General features: G+C 35.8%; 3 protein-coding genes across 3 annotated transcripts; 2 read left to right on the top strand and 1 right to left on the bottom strand.

Annotated features, from left to right (window-relative positions):
- Positions 1 to 38: 38 nt before the first annotated feature.
- LOC133321954 (antichymotrypsin-2-like) lies at positions 39 to 531 on the bottom strand (the record flags this gene model as incomplete). Its single annotated transcript, XM_061531025.1, has 1 exon — positions 39 to 531. A coding segment is annotated over exon 1 (493 nt), but the record flags the coding sequence as incomplete, so codon positions are not given.
- A 5831-nt stretch (positions 532 to 6362) lies between these two features.
- LOC133321953 (serine protease inhibitor 3/4-like) lies at positions 6363 to 8123 on the top strand (the record flags this gene model as incomplete). The annotated part of the gene is made up of 4 exons (XM_061531024.1): positions 6363 to 6369; positions 6521 to 7455; positions 7520 to 7661; positions 8095 to 8123. Coding segments are annotated over exons 1-4 (1113 nt in total), but the record flags the coding sequence as incomplete, so codon positions are not given.
- Positions 8124 to 13718: 5595 nt separating this feature from the next.
- On the top strand, positions 13719 to 15413 carry LOC133321952 (serine protease inhibitor 3/4-like). Its single transcript, XM_061531023.1, has 4 exons — positions 13719 to 13725; positions 13902 to 14818; positions 14879 to 15020; positions 15295 to 15413. Exons 1-4 carry the CDS (start codon positions 13719 to 13721, stop codon positions 15411 to 15413), a joined length of 1185 nt encoding a protein of 394 aa, XP_061387007.1.
- The last annotated feature ends 2114 nt before the right edge of the window (positions 15414 to 17527 follow it).

Raw genomic sequence — 17527 nt, 5'->3', positions numbered from 1 at the left:
ATTTAGTGTGGTTGATGATACAAGATTTTGGATTGTACCATCGGTGCTATGCTCCACCCATTTGTTTATGGCAGAGGCTGCATCATCACTTTTGGAAAAATCTATATTTTCCACGGTGGCGAAGAAACTCTGGACCAATGTTTTATTGTAGTCCTCTTTTACGTTATGATTTTCCATGACATAAATTTTGTTGGCTACCTTCAGCAAGGAATTGTTTTCGTATTTTTGCAAGAGTTCGTGATATTTATGGGCAACACTATCCAGCGACTTGCCTGTGATATTTAAGCAGGTATCCATTTCCTGAGATATTTGACCCACAGTTCCCATGCGGGTCATTGTGAGACATGTTTGTATGGAGAATGGTGAAAAGAATATGCTTTTTCCAGGATTTTCCGCTACCAATTCTTGGAAAAGTTTATCACCAAATACATCCAAACTGTTGAGAAATTCTGATTTCCTAATGTCCTGTTTTATTGCGTTGACATTTACAAAATTATCTGATACATTTGAGGATTTCGAATGGGAACGCATTGTTAGTAAAACCGGTACAGTTATTACAATTATTACCGCAAGAATACTTAAAATCACCGAAATTGTTATACAAAGACACGACATTCTGACTTGATTCGATGCAGACCCTTTGTCAACTAATATCATAGACGTACCAATGTTTTCTAAATTTTCGAAATATTTAGATTTTTTTCTTTTCAACGTAAGGGTAATTAATCTTGCACCTGTCTAGCGAAACACTGAAATGTAATTACGACTTATTTTTTTGTAGAGAATTTGTATTTTCCAAAAGTATGACTTCTTTTCTTGATTTTTTTTTTTAACAAAATGTGTGTTTGTCTATGGGGGGAGGGGTGGAGGGAACATTTTGGCGGTAATATAAAACGATAATTTATTTAACAATTGTTCAAACAGTGGAAAACAATTAAGTAAATAAAATATATTAAATAAATAATATATGCATATACACATATCCAGTCAAAACATTCATTAGTGAATTGCTTGTGGAATCCCCTGTTGTGGTTGACGAACAGCCAAGAGAATTTGAAAACATAGCGCAAATATATTTTGAACATTTCTACAAGAATTTTTCAGATATGGAGACTAAACCACAACGGAAAACGATAACGATAGTTTTTGTTGACTCCCAATGACAACCCAAAATATCAATGTAAGGAAATTCGGTTAAAAAAGTCCAAAATCTCAAAACTGCGGAATAATGAGGGCTACCATGAAACTTGGGTCAACATTGATCATTTTTAGTAGGAAGATTTTTTTTACACAATGAGTACCCAAATTTGAAAATTGCAGACAATTCAGTTGAAAAATATGCCCAACATAACCATATACTGTAGTAGATTTTGTTCGTGTATTTCAACCTACGTGGTTGTAATTTGGCATTTTATGGTTGTGGAGGGCGATGAAAAATCTCTGCAGACAAATTTCAACATTGGCCAATGTTTTCACCACCATTTGCGGTGTCTTGAAGCCCTCATCCGCATTTTCCCACTAAAGCGATTCAACTTTAGAACTTTGTGGTCTTGAAGTTGAAAAATACATTAGCAGTATATTTTAAATACAGGTACATATTTTGACATGTCCCCCAATATAAAGATATCGAATTATTTTAAAAATGTTGAAGGTTTTAGCACCAGTTTCCAACCGAAAGGTCTGTAATTTGTATTCCTGATTATTGTAGGGTAGTGTAGCTAAATTTTATGACGTAGCCCTTAATAAACCTATATTCATGTTCGCATTTTTTCACCAGAGTATCTTTAGAATACCATAATCCCGAATAATAAAAGCTTCTCTATATTACCTTTTTAAATAGCCAACTTCACCACGCTTTGGTATAGAATATTACGCTTGTTTGTAAAATGCAAAAGGAAACGAGTCAGATTATGATTTGACCCGACTTGGATGAAATTTAGCATAGCTCATTTATTTGGACCAAGGATAATCGGAAAATCTTAAAATAATATTAAAAAAAAAATCCAATTCTCGGACAATTAAAACCCAGTAAGGAAAGTAGTTAAGTCGGACTGGGCCGACTATGTCAGAGCATGTCAATGTTCCCTTGAAAGAATATACGCATGCCTTTCTGCATGAATTTAATTTCATTCATGCAGATTTAGAGTCGTCTGCATACCATGGAACAAACTTATGGAAAACGATTTATAGCAAAATTGATCCAAGCTATTCGGTACTAAAAATTTAATCTCAAACAGACACCCGTTCGAAATACATATGGAAGTTGGTGCAATTGCACCAATTTCAACAAAACGCAATAACGTCATTCAAGTCTCAATTTGATACGTTGTTAAAAATTTCGTATTAATCGGAAAAACATTATGAGTTTGGAATTTTATGAATATACGAATATATATGTTATGTGGCAGCTATATCGAAATCTGAACCAATTTTTCCGAATTTTTCCAACCATCACTCTATACTCAATTCAGAAAGATATGCCAAATTTCGTGCAAATCGAAGGATATATAGGGACTATGGTGCAAAATTTACATAATATCGTACGAAAATATATATTGGAGCTATATCTAAATCTGAACCGATTTTTACGAAATGTAGAACACATTATTCTAGACTCAATCAAATATTACTTACTTTACTTAGCTGGCTTATTTCAGAACGGTTGTTCCACAAGCCGAGCTTACAAAAAGATTTCCAAGCGCGTCGGTCTTGTGCGCAAATCCACCAGTTTGGAAGACCACGTTCCAAGATGTTGTTTTCTACTTGGCCTTTCCATCTAATTCGTGGCCTTCCCCTTCTACGGGATTCATCAGTAGGCTCGCTTTTATATGCCTTTTGAGCTGGGGCATTCTCATTCATCCACACAACATGGCCTAGCCACCGTTGTCGCTGCAGCTCAATACGACTGACTATGTCGATGTCCGCGTATACATTGTAGAGCTCGTGGTTCATTCGACGCCGATATTCACCGTCGACGTAGATCTTTCGGAGAATTTTTCTTTCAAACACCCCAAGAGCTGCCTCATCTACTTGCGCATGTACCCATGCTTATGATCCATATAATAGAACGGACAGTATCAGCGTCTTGTAATGTGTGAGTTTGGTCTGGCGGGAGGTGGCCTTGCTTTTGAGTTGTTTGCTCAGACCATATTAGCATCGGTTCTCCGAATTTCAAAACTGATGTCATTCGTTTATGGCGGTCCCAAGGTATATAAAGTCTTTAACTACCTCGAAGCTGTAGTTCTCAAGTTCCACAGTTGGTCCGAGTCTACTGGACGTCTTGCGCGTTGATACCATTAGTTTGGTATTCTCGCCGTTTACTGCCAGACCCACTTTGGCAGACACCTTTCCTTTTTGTTCAAAGGTGGCTGTTACCGCTCGCAATGTTCGACCCATAGGTCCTTTCCTACTTTAACTCCTGATCTTTTGCCACTTAAAGTTATCCTGCATAGCCGTATTAATTTTGCAGGAATGCCGAACGTAGACATGGCTTTAAACACCTCTGAACGGATAGGGCTGTCAAATGCGGCTTTATAGTCGACAACTATGTGGTATATGTCGATGTGTTTCTCGTGGGTCTTTTCCAGGATTTGGCGCAGAGTGAAAATCTGGTCAATGGTGGATTTGCCAGGTCTGAAGCCGCATTGGTATGGTCCAATGATGTCATTGACCATTGGCTTCAATCGTTCACCCAGCACACAGGATAGCACTTTATATGCGATAGGAAGGAGACTTATTCCTCTATAATTGGCACATATCGTCTCAATCAAGTATGCTATCCCAAATTTCATGTAAATCGAAGGATATATAAGTTCTTTGATGCCCCATTTACATAAAATCGGACGAAAATATATATGGGAGCTTTATTAAAATCTGAACCGATGTTTCCCAATTTCAATAAATAAATGAGCTGTGCCAAATTTAATTCAATTCAGATCATAAATGCGACCTGTTCTTTGTTTACAATCTAGCATGGACAGACAGACAGATGGACGGACGGACGGACATGCATAAATCGACTCAGAGTGATTCTATGTTTATTCCCAAAAAGGAACCATGTGTATGTCCCGTTTCCTTTTGTCTGCGCGGAACATAATAATCTATACAACTACTACTGAGCTCTAAGTTTCAGCTGATCTATATTCAGAGTCTGGGTAATATATTGCCATATTTACTTTCTCTTGAGGACTACAGCTCCTATGTGGCATATTAGAGGTCTACAGCTCCTATGTGGCATATTTTCCGAATCTTGATCATGGCATGATTAATCAATGGTCAGACCTCTTTTTCTGTGTAAAATTTCGTGTTGTTCGGGTTATAATTGTGGGGTCTAGATCGACCTGAAAACAGACAAATGTAAAGTTTTTGGTCCATTTAATGCCCTAAATATTAACCTATCATTACAAAATACAATAGGGGTCTCGTTTGGCCAGCATCCATCCTACATGCAAAATTTTGTGACGATTGGTCCATAACTGTGGCCAGTAACGTGTTTACAAATTATAATGGTTAGACGGACACACACAGATACACTAGCTAGTGGATATATGACGATTGGTATACTAAAAGATGGGCATTCCGCGGTGTTACAAATTAAATTTGACTTCCACTAACATAGGATAAAATTGGAAAATATTAGCTCATCTTCAACCAAATTTGGTATTTTGTGTTCGCATTGTATAACATATATTCCTACCTAAAATGATAAATTTTCGTCCACTATTTGGGATGACGGAACACCCAATTTTTAGGATTTTGTGCACATTTCTCTACCCAATTGGCTGTAATTTAGTATTTTGAATTCTCATTTTCATAGCAAAAATCATCAATATTGACTTAAGGGGACCCCCCCGTTCTCTGGGTCAAAATTTTTGTTGATATAATTCGAATCTACACTGATTAAAGAATGTCTCTAAAATTTCAAGTGAAAATCTCAAGAACTCTTGAAGATATATCCGATTTATTGTGTCAGCATCAAGTGACGGCTGAAGGGCTTCTCAAACTTTAAACGCGTTTTTCTCTAAACATTTTTTTGCGAATGGCGGGCACGATAACTCAAAAACTAATAATCCAATTCCAAATTTTGCAACGTTTCTCTGGGAGTGTATAGCTCTCGTATGAACTAGGATAAAGTCAATCGGTGAAGATCTTTTTTATTTTTTAAGTTGGTTTTTGGTAAAAAATCGGCGATTTTCCAAAAATATATTTTCAAAGGTACACCATTTTGTTAATTTTAGAGCGAGAGCCAGACATGTACTCTTTCTAACGCCGTTGGAATTTTCGGATTCCGATGTTCCAGTGAGGAGTTATTATGCCCGCCATCAAAAATAAGGACTTTTCTTTAATTACAAAAAACAACAACAAAACAATAAAAAAAATTTGTTGTAAATTATTTTTCTTCTCTTTTAAATCTTCAATTATATATGTGCAAAGTTACAAACCTTAACAAGCAATTGTATTCATTTACCAGCCCATTGAAAATCTTGAAAAATTAAAATCGAAAATGGGGGGGGGGGGGGGGGGGGGGGGGGGGGGGGGGGGGTTCCCTTAAGTTTCGGTTGGCCCCATATAAACGTACCCCCATTATTCGATACTTTGGGATTTTGACCACATTTTTAAAACAAATCGGCTATGTTTCAAATTTTATTATGGTATCCCATAGTTTTATGTCCGTAATATACAAAATTAATGATTTTATGCTATGTTGGTATTATATATTATTCTGATTTCATATTTGTAATCAGTGACCATAGCTCTACAAACTGATTTTATTAATTCAAATTTTAAAAAAGGTTAGCATAACTTTCCATTCACCTTTTAATTTTTTTCTTCTTCCAGATTCGTAATCAGCGTCCACGAAACCCTTATTGTACCAAACATGTGATCTCTGGCCCATAATGCATTGTCATAAAATATGTGTTATCCTACTGTAGGCCGTTCAATAATCTGCAATGCTTAAAAGATCTTGTCATCACAAACAAAATAATAAAATGTAAAAATTGTGAATCCCCTCGGTTGTTGACTCTGCTCTGCAGAAGAAATTTGTGAGTGAGTATTGACGGCAATATGGTTATCGCATTATTTTGTTTATTTTTTTTATAGAAAATAAAATCTCGTAAAGAGTAAGGTGATAATGAATTCCCATCGATGTGAAGTACCACAGACACAGTTCTGTATCATCTGCTGCTGTGTGTTTTTTCTCTCTCTCGTGGTTTGGTTTGAAAATAGCCAACTGATACCTAACAAACATTTCGATATCTCAGTCTGTGGCTCAGTCTGATCAGGGCGCATAAATATAAAACGTTGTTCTTGCCTCGCATCACATTCGCTGTCCGGCTGAGATTTTAATAATTGTATTTACAATGGGCGGTAAGTATCAAATGTAACAACTGAAAAAAATCAAATTCATGCAAGTATTGGATGTAGAAAATAAATTAAATAATACAGCTAATTATTGGGTATTGGAAATATTCTTTAAAGTAATAAAAAAATAAAAAAATATTTTAATTTTTTTTCGCAGTTGATTATCATTTCATAGCCACAATTTGTGTTATGATATTAACGGTGGTGGTTGCCACACCAACAACCATTTCCAATGATGATTTGCAATTAAGGGATTTATCCAAGAGTTTGGATAGCTTTGGAACGAAACTCTACTCGAAAATAGCCAAACGAAGTGCTGAGAAAAACATTATATTTTCACCATTCTCAATTGAGACCAGTCTGGCGATGGTGCGTTTGGGTGCTACCGGTCCGACAGCAGAAGAAATTGACAATAGTCTAAATTTAAAATTTAACAATGCCGAAAAGTTGTCCAACTATTTCCGAAAAATCCTCTCAAAATATCAAAATAGTAATTTCCTACAAATGGCCAATAAAATATATATTATGGAAACTTTTAAACTCCAGGATCAATACAATGGATTGCTTACGAAAAATTTCTTCACGTCAGCGGAAAATGTGAATTTTACACAAAATATTAAAGCAGCTGAGACCATGAACTCTTGGGTTGCAGCAAAAACCAATCAATTGATTAAAAATCTAATCGCTGCCGATGATTTGGATCGAACAACGCGAATGGTGCTGCTGAATGCAATTTATTTCAAAGGTGAATGGGCACAGGGATTTCCCGAGCATGCCACACGCCAACAAAAATTCTATATAGATGCAACAAACAGTGTTAATGTGGACATGATGCATATGAAGGGAAAATTCCGCTATGGCGAAATAGACCAATTAGATGCCACCGCTTTGGAAATGCCTTACAAAAATTCCGATCTTTATATGTTGGTAATTTTGCCGAATTCTCGTGATGGTTTAGAAAATTTGAGGATTAAATTGAAATCATTATCTCTACAAGAGTTAAGAGATAATATGTTTGAGACAACTGTTCAAGTGGAAATGCCCAAATTTAAAGCTGAATTCACAATTGAATTGAAAGATGTTTTACAAAGGGTAAGTATGAAAAATTGTAGAGTTAAATACATTTTTGATGTTGTATGTTTTTTTCTTACTACAGTTGGGTATGGAACGCATGTTCTCTAAAGAGGCGGAATTTGGAGAGCTGATAAATACATCTGAAACAATTGAAGTATCGAAAGTTCTGCATAAGGCATTTATTGACGTCAACGAAAAGGGTACTGAGGCTGCTGCATCAACAGGTATGTATTAAATTCCGGTATAAGTATTTAACAAACAATAATTATTTAATAAATCTACACTTCTGGCGGGCGTTGAAATGCTCTTTAAAAATAATCGCATGTCAAAATCCTTAAAAATATTCTTGAAAAAAAAAAAAATATATATATATATATATTACTTACTTAGCTGGCTTGTTACAGAACGGTTGATCCATAAGCCGAGCTTAAAAAAGATTTCCAAGCGCGTCGGTCTTGTGCGCAAGTCCACCAGTTTGGAAGACCACGTTCCAAGATGTTGTTTTCTACTTGGTCTATTCATCTAATTCGTGGCCTTTTTCTCTCAAACACCCTAAGAACTGCCTCATCTGCTTGCGCAAGTACCCATGCTTCTGATCCATATAATAGCACGGGTAGTATCAGCGTCTTGTAAAGTCTGAGTTTTGTCTGGCGGGAGGTGGCCTTGTTTTTAAACTGCTTACTTTGACCATAGTAGCATCTGTTTGCCATCACAATCCTTCTCCGAATTTCAAAACTGATGTCATTCGTTTTATTTATGGCGGTACCAAGGTATATAAAGTCTTTAACTACCTCGAAGCTGTAGTTCTCAAGTTCCACAGTTAGTCCGAGTCTACTGGACGTCTTGCGCGTTGATACCATCAGCTTGTCTTCTTCTCGCCGTTTACTGCAAGACCCACTTTGGCAGACTCCTTTTCAATTTGTTCAAAGGTGGCTGTTACCGATCGCAATGTTCGACCCATTATATCGATGTCATCGGCGTAGGCGAGTAACATGTGTTGTTTGGTGTACAGAGTGCCATTTGCGACTCGTATGACCTTTTCCAGTAGGATGTTAAAAAGATCACACGACAAACTGTCATCTTGTCTGAATCCTCGTTCGGTATTGAAGGGCTCCGATAGGTCCTTTCCTACTTTAACTGCTGACCTTGTGCCACTTAAAGTTATCCTGCATAGCCGTATTAATTTTGCAGGAATGCCGAACGCAGACATGCCTTTAAACACCTCTGAACGGATAGGGCTGATCGAATGCGGCTTTATAATCGACAAATAGGTGGTATGTGTCGATGTGTTTTTCGTGGGTCTTTTCCAGGATTTGGCGCAGAGTGAAAATCTGGTCAATGGTGCATTTGCCAGGTCTGAAGCCGCATTGGTATGGTCCGATGATGTCATTGACCATTGGCTTCAATCGTTCACACAGCACACTGGATAGCACTTTATATGCGATGGGAAGGAAACTTATTCCTCTATAGTTGGCACATATCGTCTTGTCTCCTTTTTTGTGCACGGGACACAGGATGCTGAGATTCCAAATATTGGGCATGCATTCATCTAGCCAAATTGTGCTAATCAGCTGGTGCGTGCTCCTGACCAGCATCTGGCCACCAGTCTTGAATAGTTCGGCTCCTGCTGCTTTGTTGTTCTTGAGCCGATTAATTGCTTTTATGACCTCATCTTGGCTAGGTGGTATACACTCTATACCATCATCTCTTATTGGTTCTGAGGTATCTTCTTCATCGCCACTATTTGATACTAGAAGCTTTTCGAAATGCTCCTTCCAGATCCTCAACACGCTGTCTGTATCTGTCACTAGGTTTCCTTCTTCATATCTACAGGAGGATGTGCCTGCACCAAAGCCTTCGGTTTGGTGTTTTACTCGTTGGTAAAATGTCCGGACTTCATTCTGACTCCTGTACATCTCGATTTGCTCACGCTCACGTTTCTCTTGTTCTTTCTTCTTTTTTCTGAAAACACGTTTCTCCTCTCTCCCTTTCTTTTCTAAGACACTCCTGATCGTACCATGGATTTCTTGGTGGTGGCTTTTGGTATCCAATAGTTCTTTTTGCTGCAGTTTGTAGGGAGTGGGCAATTCTTTGCCATTGTGCTTCTATACTATACTAGCATATATATATATATATATATATATATTAATGCTCGGTTGACTGTGTCCTTAAAACAATATTAAAAAAATGCTTGCCGGAGTCCTCGAAAAAATATTCTTTAAAATAATTATTGACAAAAACTTTCGTAAAAAATTAAACGATTGTATGTGTGCCAGAAAAATATTCTGAAAAATATGTTTAAAATCTCCATGAAATATAAAAAATCTACTTCAAAAAAAAAAAAAAAACTACCATTTCCTGAGTCCCTAAAAAATAGTCTTAAATATCCACTCACCTCAATCTCATTGAGTCCTTGAACAAATATTCTATATAAACATCAATGTAATGAGGTGAAATATTGGTCCTGATCCACCTTTAAGTATACCGATCGTCATATCTGGATTAGCTGAGTCAATCTAGCCATTTGTTCCCCTTTCGTCCGTCTGTCCATTATAATTTGCAAACACGACACGGGTCACTGTTATGCATATAAGAAGTGTTCTGGTCTAAGAAGACCCCTATTGTTTTCGGTAATATCCGTTAATCAGGGTGAACAATTGTAGCCGTTGATCTCTAATCGACCAAGAGGGCGCAAATATCGCGAAATATTGCCCATGCTCGGAATACATATCCGAAAAAAGTTGTAGTGTAGGGTATCATATGGTCGACCTGTCCTACTAACTGCTCCGCTTACTGGTCTTTTATTTATGTATTGTTTATTAAATTTTTTTAATTCTAAAATTATTTTATGTTATCTTTTTTAGGTACTATTGGTATTGGCCTTCCTCGACCGGGTTTACCTGAATTTGTAAACGAGTTTGTGGTTGATCACGGCTTCTTCTATAAAATTTTGAATACTGATGGTATTGTATTCTTTGAAGGATCACAAAATGAATTTTAAAAAACAAAAATAAAAACCAAAAAAAAAAATCTTAATATATAGTAGCGTTTGGCTTCTAAAATTCTACATTGGGAAAGAGGGAAAATATTTGATACCCTGCATCACACAGTGGTACAAGGTATTATGTCGTTAGCATATGTTTGTGTAAGATGCAAAATGAATCATAGTTAGGTCCATATGGTCATGTGAGATGCCCTATGAACTGTCATACCCATTCACATTTGAAATAAATTGCATTGAGCAGTACGAATTGTGTGAATTCATGCAAATCTCCGATTGTGATACAATTATGCACAATGTTTCAAAATGGGCTTAGAATGATATACATAGAGCTTTGTAGAAATCATTTCACGTTTAGAATTAGCTCCCATTTATATTTTCGCCCGATGTGCTGCTTAATGATGTGTGTCAATTTAAATTGAAAGGAATTAAAATCCAAGCAGGAGTTGTTAACTATACCAAAAAGCTTGTTTCCCACATGTTTCGGAAAAATGCTGGCAATAATAAAAATAAAAAATTGTTTTTATGTTATTGTACCATATTGTTTGTTTTCGAACACTGACTACCAGTGACTATTTCCTAAACTAAGATCTCATATCAACGCTCACTAAATATCAAGTGTGTATACAGATTTTCATTTCAGGGAGGGTGGTGGTGACAAAAAAAATCGTGAAAAAATTATTTGGAGTCTACGTCGTTTCTGACTAGAATTGTTTGTCGGGGGAATGAATCTGCACATTGCCCTTGAACTCGAATAAAAATAAAAACGAATGCTGCCGGCCGGCCAATCCTGTTTTGGTCAGCAAGACAAATAAAAACAAAAAATAGGAGGAAAGTAGTAAAGTCAGACGGGGCCGACTATATGATACCCTTCACCACTTTGGGTATATTCGACAGATGAATCCTAACAGACGTCGCATTTTTAAAGCACCAGTAAAATGAAAGTGGATTCATAAACACGTCATCCTGCAACCTATACTAAATTTTTCATTTGGTCAGATATAGAAGCTATATGTAAATCTGAACCGATTTCAAGGATTTCAGGAAACTTAAAACACATCATTCTAGACCTAATTCATTACACTGCGCCAAATTTTGTGCAAACCGAAAGATATTAAGGGACTAATATCTATATCTAAATCTGAACCGATTTTTTACGAAACTTAACACACATCATTCTAGACCTAATTCATTACGCTGTGCCAAATTTCGTGCAAATAGAAAGATATATAGGGACTTTGGTGCACCATTTACATTAAATCAGACGAAAATATATATCGGAGCTATATCTAAATCTGAACCGATTTTTAGGAAACTTAACACACATTATTCTAGACCTAATGACATATAGGGACATTTATATAAAATCGGACGACACTATATATGGGAGCTATATCAAAATCTGAACCGATTTTCACCAAACTCAGCACACATCATTCTGCACTTAATACAGAACGCACTGCCAAATTTCGTGCAAATCGAATGATATATAGGGACTTTGGTGCACCATTTACGTAAAATCGGACGAAACTATATATGTGAGCTATATCTAAATCTGAACCGATTTTCACGAAACTTAGCACATATCATTCTAGGCTTAATTGAATTTCGTGCAAATCGAAAGATATATATGGACTTTTGTGGACCATTTACATTAAATCGGACGTAAATATATATGGGAGCTATATCTAAATCTGAACCGATTTCAGGAAACTTAACACACATCATTATAGATATTATGCATTACGCTCTGCCAAATTTCGTGCAAATCGAAAGATATATAGGGACTTTGGTGCACCATTTACCTAAAGTCAGACGAAACTATATATGTGAGCTATATCTAAATCTGAACCGATTTACATGAAACTCAACCGATTTGCCAAATTTCGTGCAAATCGAACGACTTTCAGAGACTTTGGTGCACCATTTACCTAAAATCGGACGAAAGATATATAGGGACTTTGGTACATCATTTACCTTAAATCGGGCGAAACTATATATGGGAGCTATATTTAAATCTGAACCGATTTTCACGAAATTTAGAACACATCGTTCTAGACTTAATTAAGTACGCTATGCCAAATTTCGTGCAAATCGATGGATATATAGGGACTTTGGTACACCATTCACCTGAAATCGGACGAAAATATATATGGGAGCTATATCTAAATCTGAATCGATTTTCACGAAACTTAGCACACATCATTCTAGACCTTATTCAGTAGGCTATGCCAAATTTCGTGCAAATCGAAAGCTTATATAGGGACTTTAGTACACCATTTACCTTAAATAGGGTGAAACTATATATGGGAGCTATATCTAAATCTGAACCGATTTTCACGAAACTTAGCACACGTCATTCTAGACTTAATTCAATACGCTATGCCAAAATTCGTGTAAATCAAATGATTTTCAGGGACTTTGGTGCACAATTTACCTAAAATCGGGCGAAACTATATATGGGATCTATATCTAAATCTGAACCGATTTTCACGAAACTTGGCACACAACATTCTAGACCTAATTCCGTAGGCTGTACCAAATTCCGTGCAAATCGAAATATATTTAGGGACTTTGGTACCTACTTTACCTTAAATCGGACGAAAATATATATGGGAGCTATATCTAAATCTGGACCGATTTTTCCCAATTTCAATAGTGTTCGTCCTTGGGCCAAACAAATGAGCTGTGCCAAATTTCATTCAATTCGGATCATAAATGCGACCTGTACTTTGTTTACAATTTAACATGGACAGACGGACAGACGGACGGACATGCATAAATCGACTCAGAAAGTGATTCTATGCATATTCTCAAAAGGAACCATGGGTCTATCTCGATTATTTTTGTCTGTTACAAACATGTGCACAAAGACATAATACCCTGTACCACAGTGTGGTGAAGGGTATAGAAATTGTGATAGCCCTTGTTTGCTGACCCGGTCCTGCAGATATCTGTAAGTGTTTATCGCCATATAATATGTTTATTTTTATACCATGCAAGATGGAAAATCTTGTTCTGCAACTAGTAAAGTAGCAATGTTCTATTCCATCCGTTGTCGTCCTCTTTCTTCCTTAGGTTTGTTTGCTGCAAACAAATGTTGATGGAATAGGCAACTGGCAAATATTTCGATACCTTAGTTTGTGGCTTTGTCTGATCTGTGAGTATATAAGGAAGTGCTGTTCTTGCTTCATCACATACGCAGTTCGGTGACATATAAGACGGAGGTTTCAGTATTTATATTTCTTCTTGGTTTAAATAAAAATCATAAGCAATTATAATGGGTGGTGAGTATAGTAAAATATTTATAAGCAATATTGTTATTGGTGGTAAAATATATGGATCGTTGGGCAATTTTTTTATTGAAAATATAGTTTAATATACAATATTGATAAGTATACAAAAAATATTTTTGAAATTAAAAAAAAAAACACTCTATCCTTTTATTACGCTCTTATTCCAGCTAATACTCATTTCATAGCCACAATTTGTTTTATGATATTATCGGTGATAGTTGCCACACCAACTTCTACCACCGACTCCACTGGCAAGGGTTTGCAGGACTTTGCAACGAAACTCTACTCGAAATTAGCAAAACGTGATGATCAGAAAAACATTATATTTTCACCATTCTCAATTGAGACCATCCTGGCCATGATTCGTATGGGTGCCAGCGGACAGACAGCAGAAGAAATTGACAATGCTGTACGTTTTAATTTCAACAATAACGAAAAGTTGGAAACAAATTTCAAAAAAATCCTTTCAGTCTTTGAGGAGAGTAATTATCTGAAAATGGCCAATAAAATCTATGTAGCGGAAAATGTTGAACTCCGCAATCAATTCAGTGACATACTTACGAACTTTTACTACGCATCAGCAGAAAATGTGAATTTTACACAAAATATTAAAGCAGCCGAAGTAATCAACTCTTGGGTTGCGGCAAAAACCAATAACTTGATAACAGATCTTATCGGTGCCGACGATTTGGATAAATACACACGATTGGTATTGCTCAATGCAATTTATTTCAAAGATGAATGGGCACAGGGATTCCCAGAAAATGCCACACGCCAACAAAAATTCTATGTGGATGAAACAGATATTGTTAATGTGGACATGATGCATATGAGAGGCCTCTTCCGCTATGGCAGAAGTGAGCAATTAGATGCTGCCGCTTTGGAATTGCCTTACAAAAATTCCGATCTGCGTATGCTTATAATTTTGCCGAATTCTCGTTATGGTTTAGAAGATCTAAGGAATAAATTGAATTCATATTCATTGGAGGAATTAAGAGGTAGCATGTTTCCGGTATTGGTTGATGTCGCTATGCCCAAATTTAAAGCTGAATACACAATTGAATTGAAAGAGATTTTACAACAGGTAAAATATGATAAATTGAATAATGAAAAAAATGTTAGATGATGTGCATTTTTTCTGCAGTTGGGTATAGAACGTTTGTTCTCCCATGATGCAGAGTTGATGAATATGTTAAATACCCCTGAACCAATTGAAGTGTCGAAAGTTCTGCATAAGGCATTCATTGAAGTGAGCGAAAAGGGTACTGAGGCTGCTGCATCTACAGGTATGTATTAATAATCAACTTGAGTACATACAAAAATAATCTTTAATAAATCCATGCGTGTGATGGCCCGAAAAAGAGTATTCTTTAACAATTTCGCACATGTCTTTTAATAAATCCATCCATGTCTGAGTTTTCTCCGGAGTTCTTGAAAAAAATATATATATATATTTATTATGTTGTGTCCTTATTTTTCTCGAACATACATATATGACATTATTGTTTTTTTTTTTTTAATATAATATTCCAATATTATTTTATTCTTTCTTATCTTTAGGTTCTATTGGAGTTGCCCTTTCTTCTGTAATCGAATTTGTGGTGGATCATGGCTTCTTCTATAAGATAATCGATACTTATGGTACTGTTTACTTTGAAGGATCGCAAAAGGAATTTTAAAAAAGCAAAAATTAAAAAAGAAAATAAAAAAACAAAAGGCTCTAAAAAATAGTGGCGTTTGCAATCTGAAAATCATTTTTTGTTTTTTGAAATGGGTGAAAAATGATAATTTCGAACGTTATTGCAGAATCTTTGTACTATTAGTACTAATACTAAATTCTCATATGTTCAGAAAAACAAAATTGGGGGTCAACCTTATGTGGGTGTTACCCTAAATTGTGAACAAAAATGTATCTTGTTTGGTGAGATTATGTGCGTGCCCAAACTTATTATTATTTAATTATTTATTAGTTTTTATACCCTCCACCATAGTATGGAGGGTATATTAGTTTTGTTTTTCCGTTTGTAACGCATCGAAATAATCATTTCCGACCCTACAAAGTATATATATTCTTGATCAGCGTAAAATTCTATGACGATTTAAGCATTTCCGTCTGTCCGTCTGTTGTAATCACTCTAGCGTCTAAACGAATTGAGATAGATCGCCAAAATTTTGCATAGAGTCGTCTTTTGTCTGAATGCAGGTCAAGTTCAAAGATGGGATATATCGGTCCACGTTTAGGCAAAGCTCCCATATAAGGGTATCCCCCAATTTTCGGTATTTTGTGGTTCTTGATCTCGTTTTTCAGCCGAATTCAGCAAAAATTATAAATATAGGTTCATTTTTTCGGATAGCCCCCATATAAGAATACCCCCCAATTTTCGGTATTTTGAAATTCTTGGGCGCGTTTTCCAACCGAATTCGCTGAAATTTGGTACTTTGGGTTCATATTTAGTACCAAATATCTACACAAAAAATTTTAAACATCGGTCCACTTTTTCTCATAGCCCCCACATAAGGGTACACCCCAATTTTCGGTATTTTGAAATTCGTGAGCGCGTTTTCCAACCAAATTCGCTGAATTTGCGTTTTTCAACCGAATTTGCTGTAATTTGGTATTTTGTAGTAGTATATGGTAACAAATCTCCCTACCAAAATTTATTAATATTCACCCCATTTTAGGGGTAGTCCCCATATAACCCCCTTTTTTATATTAAAATAGTTAGATAATTTGTTCCGTGTGTTGGGGTAATCCCCATATAGCTGCATTCCACCATAGAAAGGGGGATATTCTGTAGACGAAATTTTCAGTTCATACACTGCATAGTATGGAATTCTAAAACGATTTAGTCAATTAAGCCATATGTTTTAATCATTTTTCTATTGGAGGATCTCGATATAAAAACTAGAACGTGAAGTTTGAGAATATACTATATCGACCCGCATTTAGGCCCAGGTCCTATATAAAACATCCTACATATTTAATATTTAGCGTGATGCACGGTATTGGGAGTCAAAACTAAATTATTAGCTTGGAACTTAAGCTATATCGGCTTAAGCTTAATTAGGCATAACCTCTTATGTAATGAAAACACCAAGTATACGCTAATTCCTACACAATGTTGTCAATATTGGTCCCGCTTTAGTATGCCTCTTATAAATTTGCCCTCAAAAATTTTAGTATTTTCAGGATCTTAAACACATGTTTCACCCTTCTATGTCAACATTTTAGGGTTTTGAGATTTTAGGGAAAACCCCCCATTGAAATTGCTGAAATGTCTATTTGATTTACAACAATCGATTGGTGGAATTGTAGTTATATGTATGTTCCCTATATTTTCATTTCAAAAATTTTTCAGTATTTCTATGGTGGAGGGTATCCAAAACCGAACTTAAAGCTTTTTCACTTGTTTACATTGCAATTTTCAAGGCTTTTTTTAAAATATTGACAATAACTCTTAAGTTTATGAACGGTCGCAGACGATCGCAAAATTCTGGATAGAAAACATATTATGGCGTCGATTGGTGGTATAACCATTAAAATATCTTCTGGCACTGCTTGGCACTAGGTTGTGGAACTCAAATGTTTTGGAAAAAAATCATATTTATGACTTTTATTTTTGATGATTATCTTATAATTACTAATAATTTTCACGTTCATTTTAATCACAATTTTCATCTCTTTAATGGACCGTCATTTCATGTAAATATTTTTATTTCACATTTCAAGGTTATAAATCATCTTTCAAAAAATTTTCTTCTTTGACCAGCATATTCTATAATAAATCTATAG

The sequence above is a fragment of the Musca vetustissima genome, unplaced genomic scaffold (genome assembly GCF_032173495.1).
Source record: "Musca vetustissima isolate MV318-11 ecotype Yass unplaced genomic scaffold, APGP_CSIRO_Mvet_v1 utg155113, whole genome shotgun sequence".
NCBI lineage: Eukaryota > Metazoa > Arthropoda > Insecta > Diptera > Muscidae > Musca > Musca vetustissima.
This window is presented reverse-complemented; position numbering and strand designations above follow the sequence as displayed.